Here is a 21,202-nt window from a genome sequence, read left to right as displayed (position 1 = left end):
AAGTACACAGTATAACCAACTATAAAGTCACAACAAAAGACTTTTTTTCTCTTAGTATAATGACTAGTTTTTGAACATCATATGTATGAATTTTTTCCTTGTATCTGTCAACTTCAGGCACAGTTAGCTTTCACTGAAATCTTCATAATTGTTAAAGAGATACAACAGAAATAAAAACTGAATAATAACAGTAAAACCAGAGAGCAGAACAAGAGGTAGCATGAAAATTTTCTTCACTTTTTTATTATATAACAATACATCAATGTTTAAATTAGAATTCTCATTAATAGTGTCACAACAGATGTCATAATATTCATGTGTTATAGCAGCTCAAGGACTGTCAGTAGTACCTTTTGAGTAAATTAGGTGGTTCTTGTGGACAAGAACATTCTACATTCGATAACCTACTCTCTCACACACTAGTTCGAAGAACTGTTACTGCAAAGTAGTAGTGACATATTGGCTGAACGGAGTGAACAGAACAAGCTCCCTTGCAGAACTGCTACTGTTTGAAGCCTAAAATGTGGTATCTTTTTTGTGTATCTGTGCTGGTAATGACAAGAATTGCCTATAAAAAACAATCTTAATATGGAGAAAAAATGAACATAAAATTAATACATAAAATGATCCTTTATGTAACACTATGAACAAAAAATGAAGCAATATAAAATAAGAATAAAGAGGAAACAAGAATTTTTATAACTCTCATAAGTCACATGACACCACAGCTGTGGAACTACAATAAAACAAATATAACCACATCTCATACCTGTTCACAATAGCGAGACGAAGTAATGTAACACTGGAAAATATTGACCATCACCAATCATTTTGTACCAGTCAACACTAAAGGGGACAGGCTCAAAGTCAAAGCAACAAAGACATCACCAGGGGTATCTATGGTCCTATCACTCACAGTGCTTCTGGCTGGACAGGATCATGTGGTCCAATCAATAAGCAAACACCTAGGATAAGCCTGTCCACTTTGTAAAGCTCTAACACATACTTGCATTTACTGGCACGTACTTCGTGTCTATGCTACCTGGCAGATTTTTTATTATGGCTACTACTATTGAAGTGAACCTGATTGGATGTCATGGTTCAGTCCGTGTTAAACCAGTACACTGCAGCAGTTTTGCAAATCTTAATTGTATGCACTGCTTTTTGTGCTTGTGGTTGTCTTGTTATTCATAAATTCTCTTATGGTTACTGCTGTTTCTTCTGAACAGAAGCCTTTCACAACAATTGGTGACAAGATTCTACGAACTTGTATTTTCAGAGACTGCAGCAATACTTCCAAGCTTTCAAAGCAAAGTGTCCTTCCATGCAGCATGCATTATTTTTGTCATGGTCAACCCAGAAAGCAATACAATTGTATTGCATTCACCAGGGCTCTACCTCCAAGCAATACATGTATGTACTGGGGGCTGCCGCCTCTTGGCACTGGTTACACCATCACGAAAGATGCAGGAAACAGCCCGACAAAAACATAACCACTCCGAGTTGTCAACTGCACCTCCTGCAGCCATTATGGTTACTTATGGCATCAGCTTTGTGACTAGCAACTCAAGTAAGAACTCTACCAGTGCAATGTCAGTGACTGTTGGTGGACTGGAGCCCAGTAGTACTTGGTTATGTCCAAATTACTGTTTTGTTGCATCTGTTTATGAGAGTAAATGAAGTTAATTTATTCTTGCTGGGGAACATTAATTGGCAGAGTTCTCTCTTCCACAACACAAAAAATTGCTTACAAACTTGTGCCCACTAGAGAATCTGGATAAGCTGTGATTTTCATATATGGGTGAAGTGTTGGCTGAAAATTGAAGTCAGAAAATTATTTAGTAACATCTAGTTTAGAAACTGTCCAACATCAGAAGACACACAAGTAGGCCATCATTGGAAGAGATGCAAGAAATCATATCAATAATAGATTACTGATATTTCAAACTAAATTGTCATTGCTAATTTCAGTGGGAAAATCTGCAGGGCCAGCAATCCTATGCAGAATTTCTAATCTTGGATGTAATGATTAGATCAGTGCTGGAAAAAGAGGTTAGATCATAAGTGCTATGTCAACATGATTCTTCACAAGCAGATGTGTTAAGGATAGCTTATAGTTTTGCAGAAAAGCTTCTGGCGAACAGGAAGTATCCACACTGCACACACTGTCATGTCATGTGGGTAAACCCTGACTGCCAATGGGCACAGCAAAGCCAAATATACCGAAAAGTTTCGTCATATTAAGAGGCAGCTATTTTCACAAGACTAGAGTGATGAGCAGCAAGAAAACTTGGTGTTTACAAACTGGCAGCATTCAATAAAAGGAAAGTTGTCTGATTCTTCCTTCTCAGCCCACTTCACAAAGGAACGCAGCAAGATTATGCTCCTGTCCTCAATTTGTGCCAAATATCCACATTTACAAATACAATTTGTTTTCAATGTGAAGTACACAAATACGTCAAAATTTTTTGCATAGATAAAAAGGTAAAGACACAAAAAGGTAAAGACACAGAAGTGTCAGCATGTAAACAGAGTCAGAGCCTAGTAGAACTGAGTTGTAGGCTTTCCACAAAAGCTGTTATGACAGCAAATGACAGGTAAAAATTGAATGTCGTAAGGCAATGTTGGCTGGGATATCCCACAGGATAGGTTCTGCTGTCTGTCGGAAAGGGTGTTCTTCCCCCGTGCACATTGGCCCTTTTCCTTGTGGATATATGAGAGTTGTTTCACGTGTGTATTTGCTGAGTGTAGGTGAATGTAGTGGATGCACGTTTAGTGAGGTGTTACGTTTGTGTTGTATGGTGATGATAGAAGGGAGAGAGTGAAACCTGTTGATGGAACATAGCTTACTCCTGTAGAATAGCACTAAGGGGGCCATCGAGCTTAACATCGCCATCCAATGGATTTATCACTGTCAGCAGTGTCATGTATCCTCACTTCATGAGACACTGAAGGGGTCTGGAATTTAATCCAGGATAATGGTGGAAAGATTGTTGATCAGGAACTTTATGCCACCACCTCTTCTCCCCTTGTTCGTCAAATACTGACAGTGAAAGTTTCATCCACCACCACGATTCCCACAGGCTCCGCGTTGAGTGACACTACACAGGCATGCGTTAGTGACCTCGGCTGTGGTGGTGGGTAACTAATAGGTCATTGCAAGATGTTTTATGAAGTTGATATAGGTAACTCAGGATCATAGCTTAATTGGAATACATATCTGTCATTAGCATCACAGTCATTACCAGCAAATAACTGAGAAATTATGTTCTATGGTGGTAACACAATTCCAGAAGCAGGTCAGCTCAGAAATTACGTTTCTGAGAAATAATATTACCGGTTGTTGAGGCAGCAAGTCTAGAAAATACATTTGGGGCGTAAACGTTCAAGGCATTTGACTTCACCATACGAGAATCACTGAACACACTATCATCAGAAATCCATTACCAAGCTGAGGAAAATCTGTGGGACTCGTTAACAAAATTGTTTACTCTTAGGCGGCTTTTCCATTGGTTGGAGCAAAAAACTATTATCTATGGTTAAATTTAGAAGAAGACTCTCAAAAGTTTCTAATGCTTACCACTTCATTTGGACTTGGTCTCTACAAATATGTATGTCTACTTTTCAGTATAGCCTGCATTCCATTGGTGTCTAGAACAATTAATCAGTGTTATTCAATTATGTTGTAAGTATATTGACTCCATTACTACTAGGTGTGAAAATACTCAACACAATATTTAGAATCTGAAAAAGGTCAAATTGCAACCTCAAAAAGTACTAATTCTTTCAAGAATCAGCCCACGTACCTAGGGTTTGTTATAAACAAAAATAGAATACTCCCCACACAGTAGCATATCAAAGCAATCAATGAAATGTCACCCCCAAAATCTTAAATAAGTCCAAGTGTGAAACGTTAATTATAACAATCATCCCATTGTGAGTGTTGTCCAGATTTCAAAATCATTAAACACATTGTGAGAGAAAGGTGTGGCAATCATGTGGTCTGCAGTGTGTGACAAAGCTTTCATAGGGCTAAAACAGATGCTTTGTTAAGATCATTGCCTCAGCACATATTTCCCAGGGAAACCCTTGGTTTTTGCAATAGTTGCTTTCAATCATGGCGTTAGTGCAGTTCAGTCACATAAAGACCAAAATGGAGCAGAGAATCCCATTCTGAAGAATCAAACTCAGTCCAAGTTAACTACTCTTAAAGTGAGTAGGATGTGAATATAGAACAGTGATAAAAATGGTAGTGCGACCTCCAGACCAGGTGTGAGGAAACGCAGATCAGCAAATCGTAAGTAATTACATTTTTACAAAAAATCGCGAAGTGAACAGTTTGATAATCTATAACTAACAAAACTGTATCATTATAGATCCCACTGATGATGCCTTAGAAAAGGAGAAGACGAAATGCTATGGGATTAATAAAATAACTAGCAGCAGGAAAAGGCAGTTTGATTTGCAAAACAAGTATTTATATGCTTGCTGCGGAGGATGGCCACACAAACAAACTTGTTGAACAGGAGCCATTTAATGATTACATGTGCAGTGCACAAGTTCCATACATACTCGTATGGGGGTGAAATTTCTTAAAGCAGATGTGTTATCTGACTCTCCACGAGGTCCAGAAGTTGTGTTTGACAAGCAAATAGGTTGTGTGTTTTCAGTTAGATGAAGCAGCGAGTCATGCAGAGGCAGTTTTCCATATACACATGTAGCGCATACTATGGACCCTCTGCTGTCAGCTGTCCTGCAACTGTACTACCTAGGTTTTGGTAAGAAAATTAACTGTTAACAGTTTTCAATTACAAATTATAAAACTGTTTATTATTCTGGTAATATGATTGTGCAGTAGTTTTAAAGTGCTGGAAATAATGGATCACTCACACAAAATTGTGTGTATTTTTGAACAGTTGTTAAGACTACATTTGTTATAATTCCACTTTACTACATCACATTTTATGTATTAAAAATTGGAACAAGAGGCTTATTTACATGTCCTGTTCCACCCTCGTCTGTGGTACATTTTATGAATTTACACCATGATATTTTTAACAAAAATAGTTTACTGCAAATTATTAATACACTCAACTAAAAATCATATGTTGATACACTCTTGCACCAACTGACATAGGTTGCTTATACTACCAAAGTCTCACACCTAGAATTAATGTTAGTGATAATCTCCCTTGTGTAGTCCTGTTTCTGCAAACCTATTTTATGTTTTGTTCATTAATTTTAAATTGTCGCTCCTGGTTTGTCTGCTGTGTTTTAATGTAGTACAGTGAGGAGAGAACAAATTTTTTTTATCACTCTGCAACACAGTTGCATGCTGATATGAAACTTCTTGGCAGATTAAAACAATGTGAAGGTAGTAGATGAGGTACTGGTGGAAGTAAAGCTGTGAGGATGAGTTGTGAGTCATGCTTGAGTAGCACAGTCAGTAGAGCACTTGCCTACAAAAGGTAAAGATCTCAGGTACAGGTCCTAGTCTGGCACACAGTTTCAAGCTACCAGGACATTTTACACTTATGTGAATTTTCATGTGTGCTTCAAAGTTAATGATCTGTTGTCCAGGTTATTTTTTCCACTTAGATATATAATAATTATATGATAACTTGATTAATATTGGTTTAAATTTTCGACATTGATTTCAGTATAAGATTTGTTTTTGTGGTGGTGGAATATGGTATTTTATGAGGAAGAGCTAATTCCTTATGAGAGAGTTGAGATTGATGATACAAATTTCTGAGACACAGAGTCTGATGTAGTCATCTTTTTGTGCAAATCTCCTGAGGGTGTTTTATCTAAACAGAATGACTATGGTTACATCTTTGCATGGATACAAAGATGCTTAAATCTATATACATATTAGTGTTCTATTGAAATCATGTTCCCTCCCCCCTCCCCCATTGGAATAAAATGTCACTGTCCACCATTGCCTAAATGACTGGGATTAACCACCCGAAAACCATAAAGAGATTGCCCAGCTGAACAAACTTCCAACTTGCACTGACTTGGGGTGAAAGTGAGACTGCACTCATCTTAATGACATACTTCTATCCTTACCATTTGTGAAATAACTTTTGTTAAATAACTGTCTACATTTTTATAATCTTCATTTCCAATAATGATGAATTTCTTTCATAGATTGATATGGTGTATCTCCCTACTGTTCAAAAAATTCTCATAATACACAATTTTGACTTCCTGCCTGATCAGTTGTTTCTACCTATTTTTACTACACATCTTGTGAGCCTATGATAACTTGCCATTTGAAAGAGGTTTAGAATTCTAACTTTACATATGATTTCATTATTGTTTGATAAAATATACACTGCCTGATGAAAGAAGTGAAGCACACAGAAGGGAAGGAGTAACCAAAATCAAACATCAAGGGCTGAGAGGATATGAGATGTTATTTCAGTGTCTATAAAATTGAGTCAAACTGACAAAGAGCTTAGAAGGATGAGCCCACTTATCAGTATGACATTGTGCCCCTCTGGCATGAGTTCATACACTGATCTGGTTAGGAATTGTGTTGTAAAGTCATTGTATACTCTCCTAAGGCAAGCTGGCCCACAACTGTTGTACTGGGTCCTTGACATCCCAGATATTGGCACTGGGATGGAATTGACATCTGAGCTGGTCTCACACGTTCTATTGGTGACAGCTCAACCCCATGCAGACAGTTCACAGACACACGTGCCACGTATGGAGAAACATTGACCTACTGAAAAATGGCACCACAATGCTGTCGCATGAGAGGTAACATACGAGGATGCAGGATGTCGGTGATGCAATGTTGTCCCATCACAGTTCCCTCAATCACTACCATCCATGATATGGAGTGATATCTGATAGCTAACCATACCATGATGCTGGGAGTAACACTGTTGTGCCTCTCCAAAAGATGGTAACTCTACCCAGATGCCACCACACTCACCGGTGACGGTCATCTGGCACAGAAGAGTACCACTATTCGTTGCTGTACACAATGCGATGCCATTCATCGGCTGTCCACAATTTCCACTCATAGCACCACTTGAAGTGTAGCCACTTGCGTTGTGGTGTTAATGGTATTCTACACAAGGCAGTGATATCCTAGTGTGGCTGCTGCTAGTCTCTGACTAATGGTACAAGATGACACAGATTGTTGCAAGGAGTCCATTACTTCTTCTCAGACACCAGGTGCAGGTGTGGAAGAGTTACTACGTGATTGGTGCACAATACAAAGATCCTCACTAGTGGTGGTCAGACAGGCTTGACTGCAGCCTTCACGGTGAGTATACCTCCCCTCACGTTCCCATGCAGTCCACTGCCCCACCTGAATGCCCCACAAACCTAGATATTGCACAATTCGACCAGCCAGCCAAATAGAGACCCATAATGAGGCCCCTTTTAAACCCGGTCAGGTCCTGAGTTATCTCAACACGAGTGTGTGGCAACTCCGTGTCCTTCACTGTGATCATTCAACATCTGATTCTACTCACACCCCTTATATACTCCACCAGGCCTGGTAACAACACTAAGATTGAACAACACTAATGCACTCTGGTGGTCATTCTACCTACCTATCACAGAGAATTGCAACCTTAATCATTTATACATCCACTGACATTGTTCACATGCAGGAAGTTTACATTGACATCCTACCATGTCTTCCAGGTGCTTCACTTTTTTGTCAGGAAATGTACTTAATTTTATTTTTAGTTAATTTGGTCTTTTCCAAGTTCATTTTTGGTGTCATTTAGAAGAATGTGTGAATGTAATATCGTTTCCCATTTTTTTGTTTACAATATAGCCTACTGTTTAATTTCGTCTCTCTTCTGTTCCACTGTAATAAAACACGTGTCCTGTCTAATCCTATTTATGGCAGATCCGGTTTTTTTTAGTGGAATACAAACACTATACACGCTGAAGTGGCAAAAAAAACTGGTATAGGCATGTATAGTCAAGTACAGAGATATGTAAACAGGCAGAATACAGAGCTGCAGTCGGCAAAGCCTATGTAAGACAACAAGTGTCCGGCACAGTTGTTGGATCGGTTACTGCTGCTACAATGGCAAGTTATCAAGATTTAAATGAGTTGAACATGGTGTTATAGTTGGCACATGAGCGATGGAACACAGCATCTCTGAGGTGGTGATGAAGTGGGGATTTTCCCTTAATGGCCATTTCATGAGTGTACCACAAATATCAGGAATCTGGCAAAACATCAAATCTCCGACATCGCTGCAGCTGGATAAAGTTCTTGCAAGAATGGAACCAATGACGACTAAAGAGAACTGTTCAACGTGACAGTAGTGGAACCCTTCTGCAAACTGCTGTAGATTTCAATGCTGGGCCATCAACAAGTGTCAGTGTGCGAACCATTCAACGAAACATCATTGATATGGGCTTTTGGAGCCGAAGGCCCACTCGTGTACCCTTGACGACTGCACGACACAAACCTTTATGCCTTGCCTGTGTCCGTCAACACCGACAATGAACTGTTGATGACTAGGAAACATGTTGCCTGGTCGGACGAGTCTTGTTTCAAATTGTATTGAGCAGATGGGCGTGTACAGGTATGGAGACAACCTCATGAATCCATGGATCCTGCATGTCCGTAGGGAACTGTTCAAGCTGGTGGAGGCTCTGTAACGGCGTGGGGTGTGTGCAGCTCGAGTGATACGGGACCCCTGATATGTCTAGCTATGACTCTGACAGGTGACATGTACATCAGCATCCTGTCTGATCACCTGCATGCAGTCGTGTCCACTGCACGTTCCGACAGACTGAGGCAATTCCAGCAGGACAATGCGACACACCACACATCCAGAATAGCTACAGAGTGGCTACAGGAACACTCTTTTGAGTTAAAACACTTCTGCTGGCCACCAAACTCCCTAGACACAAACATCATTGAGCATATCTGGGATGCCTTGCAACATGCTGGTCAGAAGAGATTTCCACCTCCTCATACTCTTATGGATTTATGGACAGCCCTGCAGGATTCATGGTGTCAATTTCTTCTAGCACTACTTCAGACATTAGTTGAGTCCACGCCATGTCATGTTGTGGCACTTCTGTGTGTTCATGGGGGCCCTACACAATATTAGATCGGTGTACCTGTCTCTTTGGCTCTTCAGTGTATTTAAGGTATACACCACTAGTGAACACTGTACTTCACCTTTCAAAACAATATTCTTCAGAGAATGCAAACAACTTAAATTTAAATTCTGAGCTTCAATGTTCAAATTATTTTTAAGTGTTTATTGAATATGCAAACTGATTCCATATTTTTTACATTTCCAGAACACTTTTGACACCATTGCTCACAAGTGACTTCTAATCACATTGTGTGCCTACAGTGCCTCCCATCAGTTGTGTGACTGGATTCGTGATTCCCTTTCAGGAAGGTCACGGTTCATTGTAACTGATGGATAGTCATCAAGTAAAACAGAAGGAATATCTAGCATTCCACAAGAAAGTGTTATAGGCCCTCTGTCGTTCCCGATTTAAATAAACGATTTAGGAGACAATCGGAGCACTCCTCTTAGATTGTCTGCAGATGATGCTGTCATTTACTGTCTTGTAATGTCATCAGATAACCAAAACCAGCTGTAAAATAATTTGGACAAAATTTCTGCATAGTGAAAAATGTGGCAATTATCTCTGAATAACGAGAAGTGTGAGGTCCTGCACAATAACCTTGTCTGACGTCTTCTGCAGTGTAGCTCTGTGATGTGGGATCCACATCAGATATGATTGATGGAGGACATCAAAAAAGTTCAGAGAAGGGCAGCTTGTGTTTCATTATTGTAAAACAAAGAAGGGAGTGTCACAGATATGACATGTGAATTGGGGTTGGGGTGGTAATCATTAAAACGGAGTCTTTTTGTGTTGCGGCAGGCAGGATCTTCTCATAGAATTTCAATTACCAACTTTCTCCCCTGAATGTGAAAATATTTTGTTGGTAACCACCTACACAGGGAGAAATGTTAATGATAATAAAAAACAGAGAAGAGCACAGATGGAAAGATTTAGGTGATTGTTTTTCCCACATGCTGTTCGAAAGTGGAACAGTAGAGAAATAGCTTGAAGGTGATTTCATGAACCCTTTGCCAGGCACTTGACTGTGAACTGCAGAGTAATCATGTACAACATGTAGATGTAGATCCCAAGCCTCGAGCATACAGTGAATGTTTATCATCTATCCCCTAACAGACAGGCTGTAAGAAAGCAATAAAGTATACTTTTTGTGACAAATGACTAAAGAAATAACAAATCATAAACAGAGTACCTTTCAGAGTTCTGATTTAAATAGTAATCTAGGCAAACAATTATATGATTCTAGTTGACTATGAAACAAAACAAGATATAGGTAATTTTATATGTAAAGACAAAAAAATCTATCATAATTATTAAAAGTGCAATCAATACAACTGCCAAGGAAAAGACAATAGCCAAGAAAATTGATGAAACAAATATAAACAAGCACCTTGTTGCAATACCTTCAGAAGAAAACCATAGATAAAGGAATGAAAGATGACTTGAACATTCTGCTTCAAGATAAACTTGGTCCTTTCAAAGTGAAGGAACCACAACAATTAGTTGACACAGAGGACATGAAATCTGTTCATGCCTAACTTAATACTGTAAGAAGAAACTAATAATGATATGCAAAATATTCTGAAAACTTCAGCATAAAAAGTAGGAATTTCAATATATGAGGGAGATCAGAAAATGATGCACAATAATGTTATCATCAAAAAGTTTAATAGGTAACACACAAAAAAAAAAATCACAAATAAACTAACATCTTTTACCCACTTTTCCACATAGTCAATAATGTTCTCAACACATGCTTCCCACTGTGTTACCAGTTTCTACATGCTCTGTTTGTAGAAGTCTATTTGGTTGGAGCACAGCCATCTGTGGACTGCCGATTTCATTTCCACATTTGTCAGAAAACACTGACTAGCCAGAAATTTCTTCATGGGACCCAACATATGAAAGTCCAAAGGTGCAAGGTCTGGACTGTATAGTGGATGTTGGAGCACCTCCCACACAAATCCGGCAATTTCCTCACAAAAAGGAACAGGAACATGGGGATGAGATTGCCATGAAGAACTTCATCACTTCAGCATTAATGTTGTGGGTCTGTCATGAAGAGCACGATGCAGCTTAACCAAAGTTTTAATGTAGGCTGCAGCATTTACAGTGGTCCTGTGTTCTGCAAACTCCACCAATAACACACCATGTATATCCCAGAACATTGTCACAAACACTTTCCTAGCAGATTGAGTCACACAGGTTTTTTTTTTTTTTTTTTTTTTTTTTTTTTTTTTTTTGTGTGTGTGTGTGTGTGTGTGTGTGTGTGTGTGTGTGTGTGTGTGTGTGTGTGTGTTTTGGGGAACCAACATGTTTCCACTCTGCAGAGGCCTGCTTGGTTCTGGGTGTGTAGTGGTACGGCCACAACTCATCACCAGTGATGATTTCTTTCAGAAAGTCATGACCTTCTGTGGCGTAACGTGTTAAGTGATCCAAGCTTTTTGTCATTTGCTGGCCTTTGTGGTTGTCAAGTTCTTAGACACCCAGTGAGCACTAAATTTATGAAATTTCAACATGTTATGAACAATATCATACACCAGACCATACGAGATGTTGAACTGTACAATAAAGTTCACAGTTGCAAATGGTAATCTTTCAAAATTGCTTCCTCAGTGGCTCCGGCATTCCGCGAGGTTGCAGCTGTTACCGGCTGCCAGGTGCGTAGTGAATAACTAAAGGTCATACAGCTTTCTTGGAAGAATGTGCACCACCGGGAGACATTGCTATGGTCCACAGATTCGTCCCATACAGTCCCTGTGAATTTGACTCTGTTTATGCCCTTTTTCTCACAAATATCTTCACAAGACAACAACAATAAGATGCACACCATGTTTGTGTCGTAGTTCAGCTTTTCTCACTAGAACTGCACATGAAAACAAAATAACCTCTACAGTGTAAACTTCAAACTATATCGTCATGAGATTTCAATACTCAAGCTGCAATATCAGGGGAGAAAAAAAATTATTGTGCATTACTTTCCAATCCTCCCTTGTAGTTAGAGGAGAATCTTGTCTCACTAAGCATAAGACAAGAGTGAAATAGCATACTACAAATACGACATTTTTATACATCAGTACTGGATGCAAATGATATTAAAAAATAATATTAAGAAACATTTGGGTAAAAAATGATTTTGTATCATTTGCTGTCAATGACTGATGCATATCAACCAAAATAATTTTTTACTGAAATATAAGAATGTGGGAATAGCCATTTTTTATCGTTATTTGATGACCAGCTCTGTTTAAGAGTTACAGAATTGACCATTGTCTCAAAGATGTCTCAAAACAATTGTGAAAAAGTGGATATTTTTAAAGAGGTACTGCATGCCGAGGGACTGTACATTGCTCAGAAGTGAAAAGTGAATTTGGAAAGGCCGTAAGAAGCAACTGAAAGATATAGTTATCAATATAACACACAGCATACAAAAACAACTGCCACATACAATGAGCTGCTTGTAAAAGGGATTCCTCCAAAATAGACTACTGACAAATAAAAAAAATAAAATAAAAAATAAAAAAAACTTCCTTAATTACACAACAATGATTCTGAAGCATACTGTAACGGGACTTCAAAGTACATGGGTCAGCAATAACTGTCATATGTTACAGTTCATAAGGATACTACATGACACATTCTAGTATGAAATTAATTACACTTTTAAGTAAAATCATTTCAGAAAAAATAATTACTTAAAATAGCCAACCCACTTGATGATACTCTAGGTAAGATCCCCGGCACTAGTAAATATTGTGTAAGAATGGGCACACAGGATACAACAGAGGAAACTATTAGAATTAGTATTGAAGGTTTGGAACTTGTCTATCACAAAATGTGTACCAGTATCAAAAGAGTAACATGAAGATATATGATCCAAAGCCAAATTGCATGACATATCCAATATAAACAAACTTACCTGGAGCATTTACAGCAACAGTAGTAACAACTTCTGTGTTAGGATCATTCGGATCAAAAGGCAGAGGGTACCCTCTACAAACTTCCAATGTAACTGTCTCATTTGGAGCAATGGACTGGAAAACACTAACCATATCATGGTGTGTGAAGCCTAGTACACAGGTTTCATTTACATAGACCAGCACATCACCTGTAAGAAACCATTATTAACATAACTTAAGTAAATTTTTAAAAGCTCAAGATTCTAATTCCAATTCTTTCTTCTATATATGTACCAGCACTTGTGGGACAATAAAATAGTCTAAAATGAGTAAATGGCCAAAGTTGCCCCAACAAATAATAAAAAAAAAAGACTACAAAGGTATTAATAAATATTAATGTAAATGTAACATTATTTCATACTATTTTGTGATCTCCAAGCTCCATAAACTGATCTAACAAAATTAACATATTCACTTAACAGAAGCCGGCCGGAGTGGCCGAGCGGTTCTAGGTGCTACAGTCTGGAGCCGCACGACCGCTACGGTCGCAGGTTCGAATCCTGCCTCGGGCATGGATGTGTGTGATGTCCTTAGGTTAGTTAGGTTTAAGTAGTTCTAAGTTCTAGGGGACTGATGACCTCAGAAGTTATGTCCCATAGTGCTCAGAGCCTTTTTTTTTTTAACTTAACAGAAGCAGTACTCCTTACCTGTTTGTAATTTACCATCAAGCCATGCTGGTCCTTTTGGAACAACGGATTTAATCTGGAGAAATTCTTCTTCAGTGTCATCACCACCAACTATTGTGAAGCCCAGACCGCGAGAAGATTTAATAAGTGTAGTTGTTATCCTTTCTCCTTGAAGTTCATTAGGATTGCGAGTAAAAAATGCTCGTTCAAAATCTGCAAAGAGATACAGAAATTATATATATATATACTTACATATTTTTATGTTGCCATAAACAAAACTACACCAATATATGGAACAGAGGAAATTTAACTAAAGGAATGCTGAATATGATGTGTCAAATGAAAATCTATGCTTGTCTGGGATTCAAAACCAGATCTGCTCCCATGTCTCGAGTAGTCAGCTATCTGAGCACACCTCCAAGCTTACTAAAATTTTCATGTTTTTGTATGTCCATCCTTCTCACTGGAGGTTTGAGGGACTTCAGCCGTTTACTTATGTAATAAAATAGAACACCTACAGCTGTCCTTATGATGTTATTTATTGTATGGCTACCAGTTTCAATGCTTTAGTGCACCATCTTCAAGCCTTAACTGCTGATGGGGGGAGGGGGGCGGGGCGCTTAACTCCAACTGTAGACGTAATTCATCAGTGGTTTCCATAGTTGGAGACACAATATTGTTGTTACAGATAGTCTGTGAAAACCAGTTCATAGATGTTGGCCACTGATGAATTGTGTATGATTTAAGCCCCTCAGTGTCAGTTAAGGCCTGAAGATGGTGCCCTGAAGCACCAAAACTGATGGCCATATAATAAATAATGACATATGGATTGGTATAAGTCTTCCTCTTTATTAAAAAATTTTCAGTGTCATTGATGTTTACTTCTATTACTTCCAAACACTAGAATCAGAGGTTCTCCCTTAGGGTATGTGGCAGTTGCATCATTAGGGTGTGGAGAGGATTTGGGGGATGAAGAAGGCTGGCCCTGACGTTGATATTAAAGACAATAAAAAAGTAATTGTTCTGAATTATACAGGAACATCACATACAAGGCAGAGACCTATCTCCATGTTCCACAGTCCTGAGGGGAAGAAGGAAAAATTGGAATTTTATAACCTCACCTTCAAAAGGCAACAAATCTTCAAAAGTCAGCAAACCTTCAAACCCTCAGAAGTCAACAAACAAACCAACTATGCCTATACACTGACAGCATATTAAACACAAAAGTTACACAGTAGAAATGAAACCACAAACAAGATGAAAGGAATGTAAAGTACTCTCATAGATTACAAAACTAGGACAGAAGCATGCACGAATACTAATACATCAGGAAACTAGCAATTAAGCTATCAGAATTGTAAGAGATGCATTGATCACCTGAACTGTTGACACAATATACAAATAACACACCAGGACATGGGTGTAAAAAACTGTTCATTTGACTCTAATGGAACTTTTAATGTAAATATATCATCCACCAACAAGTAATATATAAGTAATAATCAGAGCTGATAATAGCACAGACACATCACTCTTCCGGAAAAATATCACACTTAAACAGCAATAGCACCAAGTGAAACCACACACACACCTCATTGTATATGGTGTGAATGAAGTAGGTACAGACACGATTTAAGGAAGCAGAAAAATTAGTACCCAATTATCTGCAGCTTCTTTTAGATTCTGTGTTTAAAGTACACCATTCTAAAATTTTTCTGTTTCCTCTTGTTTAATAACCTCTCCTAGTTGACTAGAACTTCATCTGATGATGAGCAACCAAAGTTGAAACTAGTAATCAATTCCATAAAATGCTTTATTACTATCGTACACAGAGTTTTCCAATAGACTCGATGTTGAAAGTTATTGGAACAAATAAATTGATTCAGTTTAGTTATTATAATGTTTCATCAAGTAATAACTAACTGAAATGGAAATTACTGTTCAACAAATGATGGAATAGGTCATCATCCATGATTGTGCAGTTACAGATTTGCAGTAAATAAACAGCATCCATATTGTGCTTTCTTATGGTAGGCTAGCTGTACCTGCAGCTGCTCTGGCACATCAGTAGTTTTGTTATGATGAGTGATGGCAGGTAAGTAAACTGTTGTATATGCAATCACATTAACGTTAGCTGCCCTCACATATTTGCCTGTTCAGGTAAGCACAGCTCATGATGTGCATCACGCTCCTCACTCCCCCCCCCCCTCCCCCCCCCCCCCCCAAGCTATCCCAATACACGATGAGGCGGCATGCACAGCATCGCTGATCCGTGCATCGTGCTATCAAAGTAGCTATACATTATACAACATATGCATTATGCAACAATTTTAATACTATTTTAACATAGTTTATGTCCACTGATGTAAAAATGATGTTCCATTCCTTACATTAACCTCTCAGGGATCCATTTTTCAATCTTTTTTAAGTAGATGTTCTTCTTCAGGGTTCAATCTATCTCTATATCAAATTTCATCAAAATCGGTTCAATGGTTTAGTCGTGAAAATACAACAGACAGAGTTACTTTCACATTTATAATATTAGTATGGATATGGGTGAAACTTTATGTTATGTTATATTTTCTCCATAATCTGATTTTCATGAAATAAAACCTACATGTTGCCCCACGTCATGCTCAAGTTACCTGTGAAACTCTCATGGAAATTCGTCTAGTACTTTTGAAGATTGTGTGTCCAAACAGAAGATAGTTTTACAGTTTTATTATTAGTGTAGATGGTGACTGTATGTTATGTCAGGTACTGTATGTTTCATAAATAAAAGTAATTGGAGAAAGAGAGAGGGGGGGGGGAAGGGGGAGGAGGGGGGGGGGGGAGAGAGAGACAGAGAGAGAGATTTTATTTTAATACATCAATTTTATTAAAATATTTCACTTACTATTTGATCTTTTTGATGTAGAACTGTGACCATTTCCACTTGTTCTAGATGACTGTGAATTCTGCGGCTTCCTATACTGTGAGTAACTGCCATCTTCAACCTCACTTGATCCAGTCACTAGAAAAGAACAATAAAATCATGTTAATCATCAAAGGTAGAAGCTAAACATGCTACAATTAAATGATGGTAAATTGATTGTTCACATCAAATGCTGTGTGTTTAAATACTAAATTATTCTTGGAACACACAGTATCTGATGAGATTCCATTAGGACTGCTGGAGTGTTCTCCATACGTAACAAAACTGAGCAGCAAATGCTGATGGCTGAAAACTGAACAAGCTGTATTGTCAAGAACACACAGCTGGCGTGCATGTGACCTGGATCATAGAGGGTTACTGACACAGTGAGTGTACACAGATTTTTCATAAAGATCTATGCACATAGTTCACAGCTTTGTTATAAGAGCATTCCTCTAGAATACTTTTAAAAATTTCCCATATACATGAGAAATGGTATGAATTAATTAAAAAGTAACTTAAATCTTTTATAACCATCTTTAACTTTTTAATAGAATAAAGTCGTAGGCAAATTGTATCAGATTCTATAATTAAAACCGTGTTATAAAAGTAACCTAGGTCAATCATGTAATTGGTCAGCATACAGTCATATTTTTCAGTGAGAAAGTGTACTTTAAAACTGACTCATTCCACATCATAGCAAGATATTGCAATTATGATGTATGGAACATGCAAAAAACTACCTAGTGACTAACTGTTGATGTGTTTGACGAAGAATATCTTCAGAAATTACTGACTGGGAGGAGGAAACTACACACTTTTCCTGTTTTCTTATACAACACAAGTTAAATCATGAATCATGAACAAGAAAAAAATGTGCACAGCTACTAAAACCTTTAAGAGAAAAGCAAACTACAGTACATGTTAAGACATAATTATGAACAAGAAATGCATATCGAATGCCCGTGGCAGTTGTATTCCACTGAACACATTTGGACTGACTGGCCCTTCACTCATAGTTGCTGTAGTCCTGTGTGATTCATTTGTGAGAGAACATCATTTGAAACATCTTTCATGTAGCATCAAACTATTACTCTATGTACTAAGTAATTGATATATTAGTCACTGATGTGTCAAAGTTGGGGTGCTTGAAGAAACAGGTTGGAAGTATACAGTGTAATGTCTTTATGACATTGGGGTCATTAATGATTAAGCATTACCTCGAGTGGACAAAAATGGGGAACAAAACTGATCATCTCATTGCTGAAAGAACATTCCCAGAATTTGTCTGAAGTGACTTAGGGAAAATACAGAAGTTCTAAACCTGTATAGTCAATCAAAGAATTAAGCCTACCCCCCCTCCCCCCCTCAATATGAGGCCAACACCTAATTCACTACTCACTCTTGTCTGGTGGAGCACCAGTTGTGACACAATACACCAACTGCATCCTTATGTAAGGACTACTTGTACCTGTACTTGATTGAGAGCTGGTCAGAAATTCCAGACTACAAAATATGTTGATGTCTACAAAGAGAACAAGAAACTATACTACTGGCCATTAAAACTGCTACACCAAGAAGAAATGCAGATGATAAACAATTATTCATTGGACAAATATATTATACTAGAACTGACATGCGATTACATTATCACGCAATTTGGGTGCATAGATCCTGAGAAATCAGTAGCCAGAAAAACCACCTCTGGCCGTAATAACGGCCTTGATATGCCTGGGCATTGAGTCAAACAGAGCTTGGATGGCGTGTACAGGTACAGCTGCCCATGCAGCTTCAACACGATACCACAGTTCAGCAAGAGTAGTGACTGGCATATTGTGACAAGCCAGTTGCTCGGCCAACCTTGACCAGACATTTTCAATTGGTGAGAGATCTGGAGAATGTGATGGCCAGGGCAGCAGCCGAACATTTTTTGTATCCAGAAAGGCCCGTACAGGACTTGCAACATGCGGTCGTGCCTTATCCTCCTGAAATGTAGGGTTTCGCAGGGATCGAATGAAGGGTAGAGCCACAGGTCGCAGCACATCTGAAATGTAACGTCCACTGTTCAGAGTGCTATCAATGCGAACAAGAGGTGACCGAGACATGTAACCAATGGCACCCCATACCATCACGCCGGGTGATACACCAGTATGGCGATGACGAATACACGCTTCCAATGTGCATTCACTGCGATGTCGCCAAACATGGATGCAACCATCATGATGCTGTAAACAGAACCTGGATTCACCCAAAAAAATGACATTTTGCCATTCGTGCACCCAAGTTCGTCATTGAGTACACCATTGCAGGCACTCCTGTCTGTGATGCAACGTGAAGGGTAACCTCAACCATGGTCTCCGAGCTGATAGTCCATGCTTCTGCAAACGTCGTCAAACTGTTCGTGCAGGTGGTTGTTGTCTTGCAAACGTCCCCATCTGTTGACTCGGGGATTGTGACGTGGCTGCACGATCCATTACAGCCATGCGCATAAGATGCCTGTCATCTCAACTGCTAGTGATATGAGGCCGTTGGGATCCAGCACGGCATTCCGTATTACCCTCCTGAACCCAGCGATTCCATATTCTGCTAACAGTCATTGGATCTCGACCAATGCGAACAGAAATGTCGCGATACGAGAAACTGCAATCACGATAGGCTACAATCCGACCTTTATGAAAGTCTGAAACATGATGGTATGCATTTCTCCTTACACGAGGCATCACAACAACGTTTCACTAGGCAACACCGGTCAACTGCTGTTTGTGTATGAGAAATCGGTTGGAAACTTTCCTCATGTCAGCATGTTGTAGGTGTCGCCACTGGCGCCAAACTTGTGTGAATGCTCTGAAAAGCTAATCATTTGCATATCACAGCTTTTTCTTCCTGTCAATTAAATTTCACGTTTGTAGCATGTCATCTTCGTGGTGTAGCAATTATAATGGCCAGTAGTGTACATTACGAAGAACAATCAGCTGATGTGACTTGGACCATAGAGGGTTACTGCAAGCAGTCTACTTTTAGCCCTATGCTGAACTAAGCAATTTACAGGTTCTAATGCTCATGTTGCACAGAAAGTTAGCATAATATGGTTTACTAATAGCAGTACTGATTATATGTATGTGATTTTTTTTTTAAGATTAATCTTTATTGATTGTATCATAAACCAAACATGTTTACAGACATTGTGAATTTAATCAGAAATAAAACTCCATTTTCCTGAGACAATGAGTTTTTAAATGTATTTATCTGCAAGGAATAAGAGACATGCCAATTATCCAGCCTATATCTAACAGCCCAACAAAATGATTAACATTAACCTTTCTTAGCTTGACATATGTCTTTCAGTATGCACTAACTTACATGTAGCCCTTGTTACATCCATCAGGAGACCCATGCAAAACTTTCAAAGTTTTATAGTTTTCAATAATGACAGCATTTGCAGCAAGTGTTGTTGCTGGGATAAGGATAGCCATGGGAATGAAGAGAAAACATTTTTAAAAATGAACCAAATGGTGTGAAATAATAATCATCCTTGTATAAACAACTCTATGTATCCAAAAATGTGTTTTGCATTCGGAATGTTTGGCCCAGCTAGTACAACAGGCAGATATCAGGGACTGTCAGTAGAGCCACATAACCTATAACTTTCACTCGACAATGAGTTTCAATTATATGTGTAGATATCAATCCCACAAGAAATCAATTTATCTAGGAGAATACTGTGATTAACACAGTCAAATCCTTTGGACATGTTCTGGGAAATACCAACTGGTGCTATTTTATAATTTAATGGTTGTAAAACTTGTTGAGTGAACATGTAATGTCATTCTCAGTACAGCTGTTCTTCTGAAGTCCAAACCGTGATTTGCTGAGAATATTATTGCTGCTTAAGTGAGATACTATTCTAGAATGTATCACCTTCTAACAAGCTTTGCAAAATGATGTCAGCAGCAAAACAGATTGATATAATTATTGTCATCTGTACTATCACCATTCTTAAGAGGCGTTTGACTACAGCATGTTTCAGTGTCTCTGGAAAAAATGCCTTGCATTAGCGACACATTTCATATTTCAGGTGAGACAGGACTTATTGCATCAGAATAAATCTTTAGTACTCTATTGGAAACACCATCAATACCAGATGAGTTTTTATTTTTTAGAGTATATATAATTTTCTTAATTTCAGAAGCAGAAAGTGGTGTACATTCATATGTCTGAGTGTTATGAGACCTGCTTTTTTGGCATACTGCTGTGATTTTCCTCTTGAACTGTTTGCCCCTATACTTCCTACTATACTTAAGAAACAATTATTAAATATCTTTGCTACCAGTGAATCATCACTTATACCTCTCCCATTCAGTTCAGTAGTGATATTATCCTGTTCCATAGCTGGTTGTCCAGTCTCTCATTTCACTACATTCCATACAGCTGTAGTCTGTAGTTGGAATTAATGCTTTCTGACATTATGGGTATGTTCCTTGGCTTTTAATAACTTTGCTAAGCAACTTTGAATAGTTTTGTAGTGTGCAACTACTTCAGGGTGTCTACTTGTTCTTGCCAACGTGTACATTTCCTTTTTCCTTTCATGAGGTACTTTAATCCCT

At 38.4% G+C, this 21,202-nt stretch overlaps 1 protein-coding gene across 2 annotated transcripts in view; it reads right to left on the bottom strand.

Annotated features, from left to right (window-relative positions):
* LOC124723114 (membrane-associated guanylate kinase, WW and PDZ domain-containing protein 1) overlaps nt 1–21,202 on the bottom strand; it is a 394,868-nt gene that overhangs the window by 76,026 nt on the left and 297,640 nt on the right. For both annotated transcript variants that reach the window (XM_047248296.1, XM_047248298.1), the window contains exons 6-8: nt 16,581–16,697; nt 13,706–13,897; nt 13,019–13,207 (exon numbers count right to left, since the gene is read on the bottom strand). In XM_047248296.1, the coding sequence (XP_047104252.1) occupies nt 13,019–13,207; nt 13,706–13,897; nt 16,581–16,697 (498 nt within the window). The remainder of the gene's footprint in view (nt 1–13,018; nt 13,208–13,705; nt 13,898–16,580; nt 16,698–21,202) is intronic.

The sequence above is a fragment of the Schistocerca piceifrons genome, chromosome X (assembly GCF_021461385.2).
Source record: "Schistocerca piceifrons isolate TAMUIC-IGC-003096 chromosome X, iqSchPice1.1, whole genome shotgun sequence".
Classification (NCBI taxonomy): Eukaryota; Metazoa; Arthropoda; class Insecta; order Orthoptera; family Acrididae; genus Schistocerca; species Schistocerca piceifrons.
Note: the sequence above shows the minus strand (reverse complement) of the source record. Positions and strands in the feature narration are given on the sequence as shown.